Source organism: Microtus oregoni, unplaced genomic scaffold, assembly GCF_018167655.1.
Source record: "Microtus oregoni isolate MIOR12 unplaced genomic scaffold, Mior012 000063F_ref0000156, whole genome shotgun sequence".
In the NCBI taxonomy this organism is placed as follows: Eukaryota; Metazoa; Chordata; class Mammalia; order Rodentia; family Cricetidae; genus Microtus; species Microtus oregoni.
This window is the reverse complement of record NW_024543873.1, coordinates 1,261,734-1,272,594: the sequence shown is the minus strand read 5'-3', so window position 1 is coordinate 1,272,594 and position 10,861 is coordinate 1,261,734. Positions and strand designations below refer to the sequence as shown.

At 43.2% G+C, this 10,861-nt stretch overlaps 1 protein-coding gene across 1 annotated transcript; it reads right to left on the bottom strand.

Annotated features, from left to right (window-relative positions):
* Window positions 1–830: 830 nt before the first annotated feature.
* On the bottom strand, window positions 831–8,622 carry LOC121439797 (rhox homeobox family member 1-like). The gene is made up of 3 exons (XM_041640420.1): window positions 8,207–8,622; window positions 7,617–7,662; window positions 831–926 (listed from the first exon to the last, which is right to left on the bottom strand). The coding sequence occupies exons 1-3, from the start codon at window positions 8,620–8,622 to the stop codon at window positions 831–833; spliced, it is 558 nt and encodes a 185-aa protein (XP_041496354.1).
* Window positions 8,623–10,861: the final 2,239 nt, after the last annotated feature.

Below are 10,861 nucleotides of genomic sequence, written 5' to 3'. Positions count from 1 at the left end.
CTGCCTCTCCTCCAATCATCCTTGGGCTAACACAGCCTATTGCTCCCTGCATGCTCTGAAGCCTGCATCCTATGTCTTCCACTAATCTGGCCTAGTGCATCTACTGAGAATCCTATGCCTCTCCTGCTTGAACTGGGAGGATTGATCAATATGCCTCTTGTGCATCTGGGCTAGGTGTGGGAGCAAAGAGGAAGCCTCTTTCTAATGGGCATAAAAAGGCCTCTTGTGTTTCCTTTGAAACACTATGACCTGTGTCAGGAGGACTCCTAGTAGCATGACTGTGCCATTGAAAGGAGTTACTGTGAACAGATCTGGGGGTAGCCTAGGTCACTGGTCACACTCCCCACTGATGAATGCTCAGAAAGTAGTCTTTTTGTATTTGTTGCAGTACAAGAGTGAACTCGTAGATTTGGGAGAAACTCTGTTTTTGTCGTGAACAGTCTTCTCACTGGGGACTTGTCCTGTTCCTGTTCTTAGGTGTTTGTTCCCACAGGGTCGAGTTAAGGTGAGGATGGTACAGTGTGACAACAGAGAAGAATAGATGTCTGAGCGAGGATTGCCGTTGGTCTTGAGAAACTTTTGTGACTTGTGGAATAGAAAAGATGACTCAGAGTTTGAACCCTTCTTTTATCTTCTGTTAAATATTTTCTCAATAATGGACATCCACACCTTACTGACCCCCAAAAAGGACATGAAATATTTTGAATACACAACTCTTTATTGCTGAAGGGATAAGGTGTCACAGCCATCAGAAGGTGTCACTGAAACCTGAAGATCCTGTCTTCATCTGAGGCCTGGACAGGATGATGCTTCAGGACTCCTACAAAAGCTTACTGCAAGGTGTCCTGGCCATCAGAAGATGCACACTGGAGAATCTGAGACTTCTGATGTTTCCTGTATTGGCCTCTTCTTTTCTTAAACCAGCTCTGCAATAACATGGTGAAAGAGATGGCTTTAGTGTATTCAACAGTCAGTATCACAAGTGGAAAAAACAACTCTGTGTAACAGTAAATGCCAGTGAGGCTTTAGATTGACCAGACTTTTCTAAACAAGGACACACAAAATCCTATGCAACCCCAGCCCTGGAAGTCAGAATTCAGAACAACCGGAAATGGGAAATTCATTAGCTAGTACCTTTCCCATCTTATGTTCTTTCAAGGAAATGGGAAATATGGCTCTAAGAAAGAGAACGGGGATCAGTAAATCAGGATATGGAGAAGACCAGATATCAAAGGGTCTTCAGGTATTACAATCTACACACTCTCTGCCAAGTAAAATGTACCTCGTCATTCCCTTGAATTATCTGACTTACTTTAACTACTGCTTAGAATAATGATATCTCTCCTGACTCTCTGGAAAGTCACACCCCACTGCATGAATTCTTGTCTATGTAATCCTCATGATATATGCCTATAATTGAGAAGATGGGAGAGCTCATATTTGGCCTTGAATCTATGTTAACAAAGGCCTAATTGGTCCCAATTCTGGTTTCCTTTGAATAGGTGCAGGAACAGCTGAAACAAGTGCCATAGATTATTCAAATTTGATTGTTGGAGATGATCCCAAGATTTCTGATCTAAGTTGAAGAGCCAGAAACCTGAATATATTACTAATTTCTTTTACTGTGACCCTGTACTGTTTTATCCATGAAAGATCTACTAAAAGGCGAGGCCCTTGCTGGGTGACTGTGGAGGTTTCTGTGTCTTCCCATAGAGGCCTCTTATCTCCTATGCACAGGAAAGGAAGCTGCTGCGAAGTGATGGGCCAATGCCTGGGCCAAGTCTGGTTTTCAGCAGGCTTCCTGAAAATTCAGCAGCCTATTGGTCTAAGAGAGGAGAAGAGAGTGAAGATGAGGTGTTGGGAACGGGCTGCCAATGCCCTGGAGAGCATCCATGAGTAACTGCTTTTTAAATAAGTAGAGGAGAAAGGACTGGTGGATGATGAGGAAAGGAAGGTAGAAAGGGTAAGTGAGGGGACAAGATTAGTCGATAGAAAGAAGAAAGAAAGCAGAAGATAAGAGAAGGGGAAGAGGAAAAGGAAGGGAGAGAAAGGAAGGAAAGATAGAAGACATAGATCAGGACACTGTTATCAATCTCTGGTGACTGGATCCCTATAGCTTAGTGTCAGCATTAACTGGACCATTGATTCTTGTCGTGCTCAGCCTAATGGTAGAACCCTGCATCTTCACCCGCATGGCCAACTGCCTCAAACGGAAAATTACTGGTCCCTAGAAACAACTATGACCTCCTAGAACAGGACAAGTCAATGATTGGACTCATGCCCTGTGATCTAGTGGGAAATGTGACAGTTTAGCCAGTGAAGAGGTTCCTCCATCTTCTATTCTTGTTGAGGCCATTTCAGGTAGAAATCGACTTTGATCTCTGTCATGGAGAATCCCACGGGAAATTAATTAATCTATTCTAGGGACCAAAGATCAGGGATATTCTAGCTAACTTAGCTGTGGTTAAACTTCCTGTTTGTATGAACCCCTTTGCCAGCTAACTGCTATCTTAGCTTCAGTAAACAGCTTGATTCAAACTGCTTACTTCTGCACAGGCATCTGCATTGGCTAAGCTAGATGCTAGGACATCTAGGTTTTAAGATGCCCTTACAACCCCCATGTTCTGGACACCTGTGGCCATGCCTACATGCCCAGATACCTTGGTGTCATCCTAATCTGCTGGAATAAAGACTTTCCATTAGCTATAGACCGTGTGAATGGCCATCTCTGCTCACAACTATGGAGTGCTCTATCCTAATTGGAATGTGTTCATAACCTCCTCCCTTAAAGGCTCAGGGATCAAAGCAGAAGAACAAGCAGAAAACCTGGAATATACAAAGGTGCTGGATGACTCTAAAGGAACAAAAATCTATTTTCTGTACAAAAGGTCAAAAACCAAAATGAAGTCAACACAACACACTTCAACAATACACTTGATTGTACTGCCCTGTACAGACACCTCAATCCTAACTTCCTTTGGGGCTCCACACAAGGCGCCCATGTCAGGAAGGACAAGGTGTGCTGTGAGATTCACGACTTAGGATACTGGGATACCTGCTTCCTATCTCCCCTTAACTGTCAGAAAACAATCTCCTTCTTTCCCAGGCTCCTCCTCCTCCTCCTCCTCCTCCTCCTCCTCCTCCTCCTCCTACTCCTCCTACTTCTTCTCATTCCCCTCTCCTTTTTCTCCCTCCAGCATCTTCTCTTTCTGTTCCAGTGTTTCTGAATCTACTCTGGCATATATTTCTTTATCAAAACACGTAATTTCTCTGTGGAAAACCACTTTACTCCCATGATTTCAGCTCACCATTTTTCGATGGATGGCTTCTTATTGCTCCAGCACCTTAAGCAGGTGGGGTGATTACAAGGAATCACACTTGCCAAAAGAGTGTTCAAAGTCACAGCCTATCCCCAGCTCAAACAAACAAACAAAAACAAACAAACAAACAAACATCTTTCCCAAATTGACTTGGGAGAGCTAACACTACTCCAAGGGAGGCAGGCACAGATATTTGATGTTGTCATCTATAGGATTAGGGAAATGAGCCAATTCAGACAATTCATTCAGATATCTTGGGACTCCCTGCTTCCACCATGTAGGTAATAGGGTGAGGTCACTATCACCTGTGGACTTTTCACCTGGCCATATTCTATGTCCTCTAATGTTTTCTGGGTTCAGGACAAAAGCTATGGTCTCAATGAGAGTTGAAGCTTGATAGTGATGCCCTACTTCTTGCCAACATGAAGAGCATCCTGGGCTCTGTTCTTATACCAGGAGATCCAACGTTTTTAGGCTGAACCTCCAGACAGCACTGTGAATTGTCACAATGTGGAGAGCAGTTAACAAAACCACCTCTTCCTTAATACATAGCCAGCTATGGAAATACAGTCACAATTACCTGTTAGATGTCACCATCCTCTCAGGCTCCTAGGGAATAAGGGTCCATTATATTGGGAAGTCCTCAAACTGCACATCGTTGAGTCCATGCCATTTCTCTTCCTCCCTGCATCTTCTATTATGTGGATGTATAGTCTAAAAAAGGCCAACTAAAGGACCAGAATCCATGAGGGGAACGCAAACAAATCAACATGATGCCTCCATGAACTCAATCAAAGCCCCAGCTGTCCAGTTAGCTTAGCCTCGAAATAATCACAAAGCAACTATATTAATTAAGTCACTGTTGGCATATTAGCTCTAGCTAATCTAGCTAGTTCTGCAGTGTATCAGCCTCTAAAGCTGCACTGCATCAGCCCCTAGAGCTCCAGTAAATCAGCCTATCTGGAGCTGCAATGTATTAGCCTCTCTCTGGTGCTGCAGTTCATGAGCATCTAGAGCTGTAGTGCATAGGCCACTAGAGTGATAGTGCATTAGCCTCTATATTTGAAGTACATCAGTATCTCTAGAGCTGATATTTATCATCTCTAGAGCTGCACTGCATCATCTTCTCTTGAGCTGCAGTGCATCAGTTTCTCTGGAACTGCAGTGTATTAGACTCTAGAGCTGTAGTGCATAGGCCTCTAGAGGTGCAGTTTCTCATCCTCTCTGGAGCTCCAGTGCATCATCCTCTCTGGAGTGATAGTCCATCAGTCTCTCTAGGGAAGCAGTACATCATCAGTCTCTTTAGAGCTGCAGTACAAATGGCTCTGGCGTGATAGTCCATCAGCCTCTCTAGAGATGCAGTGCATCATCAGTCTCATTGGAGCTGCGATTCATCAGCATCTCTAGAGCTGCAGTGCATCATCAGTCTCTCTAGAGCTGCAGTTCAAATGGCTCTGGAGTGATAGTCCATCAGTCTCTCTAGAGATGCCGTGCATCATCAGTTTCTCTAGAGCTGCAGGACAAATGGCTCTGGAGTGATAGTCCATTAGTCTCTCTAGAGATGCAGTGCATCATCAATCTCTCTAGAGCTGTGATTCATCAGCATCTCTAGAGCTGCAGTGCATCAGCCTCTAGAACTGTAGTGCATTGGCTTCTCTGAAGCTGCAGTGCATCTGTGTCTCCAGAGCTTCCTCCCAACAGTCTATAGGACTGCAGCACCTCTGTCTCTCTGGAGCAGAAGTACAGTGTCCTGTCATCTCGACAGGGGGAGAATGCCTCACTCCTTCAGCTTTTCTTTTCCAATCTCTCTTCCTCTCCATCCTGGGGGATTCTCCCTCTTCTCTCCCAGTTTCTCCAACCTGAGCCTGGTCCTACTCTAGTTTACACATTGTGGTGTTAGGATGTCAGTCATCAGGGGCTCCTAGGCAGGAATGCTATTCCGCACAAGCTACTGCTTCAGGTAGGGAATTTGCCTACATCAAGACTGCCCTGATCCATGCTGAAGGAAGTTAGCATGAATAGCACTCTGCACTGCCTTTCTCCTTTCTCATTTGCTATGGAGCAGTCAGTTTCTCTGGACTCATGACCTAAGCTTTTATCCCATGATCTAAACATTAGTTTTTAATGTCTGAAGAAAAGAAATTCATTTGAAAATAAGATAGCTACAGCTCTTTCTTCAAGTGAGCTCTATCTTTTCCCACATTCCAAAAAAACCACATGTTCAACATAGTGTCCTTTAAAGGAAAAGAATACTTTCAGTTTTTAAGTTAGTCAACAGAAGACACACTTGACCGTGGCTTGGCACCTTTGCTTTTTATGTATTTGCAAACACATAAAAACTTGCAAAGGTGTGTGATCTGCATGTGTATCTATGTGCAAATGCATACTCATGCTTGCAGAGTACCAAGGTCAGAGTCAAGCATCTTCCTAGCTTGCTCCCCACATGATTTACACTGTCAGGGTTGGCCCTGAACCTCAACTCAGCAACTGAGCTAATCTAGGTCTCCCTAAGGATCTGCAGTCTCTGCCTCCTGAATAAGAGATTCTGACTACAGGTGAGCTGACACCTGCTAAACTTTATGCTGAGGGTCCCAACTCAGATCTTCAGACTCATGTGGCAAGAGCTTTATTCTTCGGGCCCTCTCCTCATTACCAACCTGCATTTTGACGTTCTATAACTTCACCTGATCCCGTTTTCTTTACTCGATTAACTTAAATGAGCTCAATGTTATTCTTTTTGTTTAATTGTAACAAAATTAACCCTTTAAAGCTGTCAGCCACATACATGTCATAACACTGACATGACTATTTTGGCATTGTTTTTAGATAATCTAAACACAGCATGGGGGAACATGAAGGTTCAACTTTGCTGCTGTCTACATCGGCTTTCCACAAACTTACAAAGGTGGAGGGCCAATCATGCGCACTTGTGAGTGTCTTCCCACATGACTCTTGGATAAATTAAACAAAGGTTCGTTATGAAACACTAATTTCTCTCTGGCCTTACTTAATCCACACTTATAACTAAGTGTTTCTTTGTTGAAACAGAGCCCTGTTTTTCTCCTACTACTTGCTACATCAATTAGATGTTCCCAAGGTCACTTAGAGTCCTACTACAACAGTACACATAAGTACCCTGAAATGACCTGAGTGTCTGGACTTCAGTATTAATCACTGTACACATACCAGTAAACATTTATGTTTTCCTATATGCATGACCATATAATGCTCAATGCTGTCTACATATATGATGTTCCCATACTGATTATAAGTGTTCTGTGAATCTCAAATGGCTGAAAGACATTTGAGGAAATGTTCAACATCTGAGAAATGCAAATCAAAACAATTCTAAGATTCCATCTTATACCTATAAGAATGGCCATGATCAAAACACTGATGACAACTTATGCTGTAGAGGATGTGGGGTAAAAGGAACATTCCTGTATTGCTGGAGGGAGTGTAAACTTTACAGCCACTTTGGAAGTAAGAATGGCGATTTCTCAGAAAACTAGGTAACAATCCACCTCCAGACCAAGCAATACCACTGTTGGTTATATACTCAATCACACCACAAGAAGATCAGCTCAAATATGTTCATAGCAGCATTATTCGTAAGAGCCAGAACCTGGAAAGAACCTAGATGGCCCTCAACTAAAGAATGGAAGAAAGAAAAATATACATTTGCACAACAGTAAAAAAAAATGACATCTTGAAATTTGCAGCCAAATGGATGGATCTAAAAAACACCATATTGGATGATGTAACTCAGACCCACAAACACAAATATAATATATATTCACTCATAAGTGGTTTTTAGTCATAAAGCAAAGAAAACCAGCAATCCCAGGGAACTGAGACAACAAAGAGGACCCTCTGAGAGGCATAAATGGATCTACATAGGAATTAGAAAAAGACGAGATCTCCTGAGTATATTGGGCATGTGGGGGTTACAGGAGAGCGTAGTCGGGAAGAAGGGAAAGGGAAGGGGGAGCAGAGAAAAATATATAGCTCAATAAAGAAAATCAAATATGATAAAAATGATAAAAATTAGAAATGAGCTTTTAAATTTTTTTTTTCAGTCAAGAGACTATGCTGTCTCAAATAATGGGAAAGAACACTTAATGGATGCCCGTTCCATTTTTACCTCTGGAAAACTTCAAGACTCAGTGCTCAGTTACTATTATAACCCAGACAAGGACACCTCTCACTCACGCATGCTTTTCATAATGGGTACAAGAAAATGGACCATGTCCTGAAGCAGAGTGCCCTGCCCAAACCCTTTTCGGATTTACTGACCCGCACTCTGGATTCTCCCAGGAACAAGCGCTTTGCAAGGTCCTTCCTGTGGGAAGAAGATGGAAGGTGGAGCTGTTAGTGAAATACAGCATTTCAGCTTGGCAAAATGAAGAGATTTCTGGAAATGGATCACAGGCAACACAAAACTATGTAGAAATGGTGAGCTCTAAAGTATGAAAGCGGCTTTTCATTGATCTTTATTTTATTGCAAAAATAACCACATTAATTTACACAAGGTGGATATGCTGTACTAGTAGAGGGATTGCTTAGAAACCACTAGATCTTGAGTTCAATTCCCATTATAAAACATGGGTCACAAAGAAGACGAGGATAAAAAAAAAGAAAACTTACAAAGAAATTGAGAGGCACCAAACAGTTTATAGAATTAACACTGTGTGTGTGTGTGTGTGTGTGTGTGTGTGTGTGTGTGTATTGATTTGACCACAAAAACATCCTTCCCATACCCAGTAACTAAACAAAGACCTCATGCTTGGGCTCAAACCAGATAGGGGCAACAGTGTGAAGAACATATCTCCTAATGAGATGCTGATGGATGGGTGCTAGAACAGCTACTGAAACAAGTCACATACCTTATGATCTCATCGGGGTACTTAGTTTTTTCAAAAACATCTTCCAACTCATTCAGCTGCATGGGTGTGAGACCAAACTGGATCCTTGGCCTTGTGCGCCGGACCTGTGGCACTCTGCCAGCAGCCATATTCTCCTGCTCCTTCAACTGTGGGTTTCTGTACCCTTGGTGGCTCCCATGGCTCTCATGCCTGATGTCATCACCAACGTAGTTGAAGTTAACAACGTGGGTCACATCATCCTCGTGGTGTGAGATGCCCTGGTTCTTTGGTTTGTCGGAACCTTTTAGAGACCCTTCTCCAAAGAAGACACTTTCTGTTGCTGCAGTGGCCTCGTGTTCAAAATCAAGGCTCACCTCAATTTCATTTACATCCAGTTTGTAGACATTGGGCTCCACTTGTTGGGATTGGAAAGCCATGATGAGACCTAAAAGAGAGTAGTGTCATCTCCATAAATGCTTTGTGGATTGAAATGACTTTGCAGCATGTGGGTTTTAGCAAGATTCACATCTGTCCTCTTTCCATCACACAATCCCTATAGGAGATACATGCCAAGTGAAAGAGGCTCTAGGGAGCATGTGCTGAATGTAACCAAATTGGAATCCAACCAAGTCCACCAAAGCCTTGAGGAATGATGTGAGGAGCAAGAAAGCTGTTGCAGGTGCGCAAGTAGGGATGAGGACACACATTTACACCGAGCACATGGCCTCTGGGTGAACCTCTGGAGAACTCTAGCTTCTGTATCTCACTGGGTGCACACTGCAAGATCTGGGAATTAAGTGGACATGGTTATGTCAGCTAGTGTTTGTCCCAGTTTCCTTGAGAGGACATTGAAAACACACCAACACTGTCCTCTACCTGAAGGAGTGCCATGGTTGTGAAGTGGAGTTTATGTAGGATTTGTGGGGACAAGTCACTGCAAAACATTTGACGTCACCATTGAAACAATGAAAATGCTCCAGATGGTTTATTGGGAATCTCCATCAGAGTCACTGTACGATGTCCTGCTCAGTACTTCTCATGTCTGACTAGGCTGACACTGTGTGGGTCTCTGCCCTTTTCACAGTGCCAGCAAACTCCTGAAGCTGAGAGTGCTCTGTATCAGTACTTGAGCTGAGAAAGCACCATATATACAGTAAGTATACAAAAGTGAAATAACCTCGGGCTAGCTTCCATTCGAACAATTAATATTCTCAAAGAAATTTCCTCAGTGTGCTGAGATGTTGGAAAATATCAAGAGGATCAAATTAAGAAAATGTAATCCTTCACCCAGAGACTGATGGAAACAGATGCAGAACTACAAACACTGATGAAGCTCAGAGAATCCTGTGGAAGAGGTGGAGAAAGGATTGTGGGAACCAGAGAGGCCTAGGGCACCAAAAGAAAAACCACAGAATTTACTAACCTGGATCCAGTTGGGATCACAGAGACTCGGCTGCCATCCAGAGAGCTTGCAAGGGACTGACCTAGGCCCTCTACCCATGTTTTACAGTTGTGTAAATTATGGTCTTGGTCTTCTGATGGGGCTCCTAACAGTGGGGATGTCTCTGACCCTGTGATTTGCTTTGGGAACCTTATCCTCCTACTGGATTGTATTATTCAACCTTAATAGGAGATGACGTGCCTAGTCTTACTGCAACTTGATATGCCACAGATGGCTGATATACATGGGAGACCCGCTCTTTTCTGAAAAGAGAAGAAGTAGATGGGGGGAAAAGGCAGATTAGTAGAAGTGTCTGGGAAGAGAGAAAGAAGGGAGAGGAAATGTGATTGGGAAAATAATTAATTAATAAAAAGAAAACTAGAATTTACATTGCTTTTAAAATTAATATTAAGGGGATGGCTTAAATGTTAAGGGCACTACCTGTTCTTCTAGATGTCCTGAGTTCAATTCCCATGAACCACATGGTGGATCACAACCATCTATAATGAGACCTGGTGCCCTCTTCTGGTATGAAGGCATGCATGCAGATAGAACACTGTACACATGAAAAATAAACCAATCTAAAAATTAATATTAAATTTATTGAAGTTACAGGTTAAGAAATCACAAAATGTCTCGGTGGGTGGGTGCTCCCCTCGTGGTCCCGACTTCTTTGCTCATGTTCTCCCACCTTCTGCTCCTCATCGGGACCTTGGGAGCTCAGTCCAGTGCTCCAGTGTGGGTCTCTGTCTCTGTCTCCATCCATCACCAGACCGAGACAGTGGAGCTGATCTATTGGGAGCTCACCAAGGCCAGCTGGACTGTGACTGAAAAAGCATGGGATAAAACTGGACTCTCTGAGCATGGCCAACAATGAGGGCTGATGAGAACCCAAGGACAATGGCACGGGGTTTTGAACCTACGTAATGTGCTGGCTTTGCGGGAGCCTAGCCAGTTTGGATGTTCACCTTCCTAGAAATGCAAGGAGGGGGGAGGACCTAGGACTTACCACAGGGCAGGGAAATCTGACTGCTCTTTGGGCTGGAGAGGGAGGGGGAGAGGTGTGGGGGGAAGGGGAGAAGGGTGGGAGGAGGGGGAGGGAAATGGGAGGCTGGGAGGAGGAGGAAATTTGTTTTTTTTTCTCTTTTCTCAATAAAAAAAAGTTAAAAAAAACTCAAAAAAAAGAAATCACAAATTGTGATTTTCAGATTTTTTAAAAATCTTTTTTAAACAGA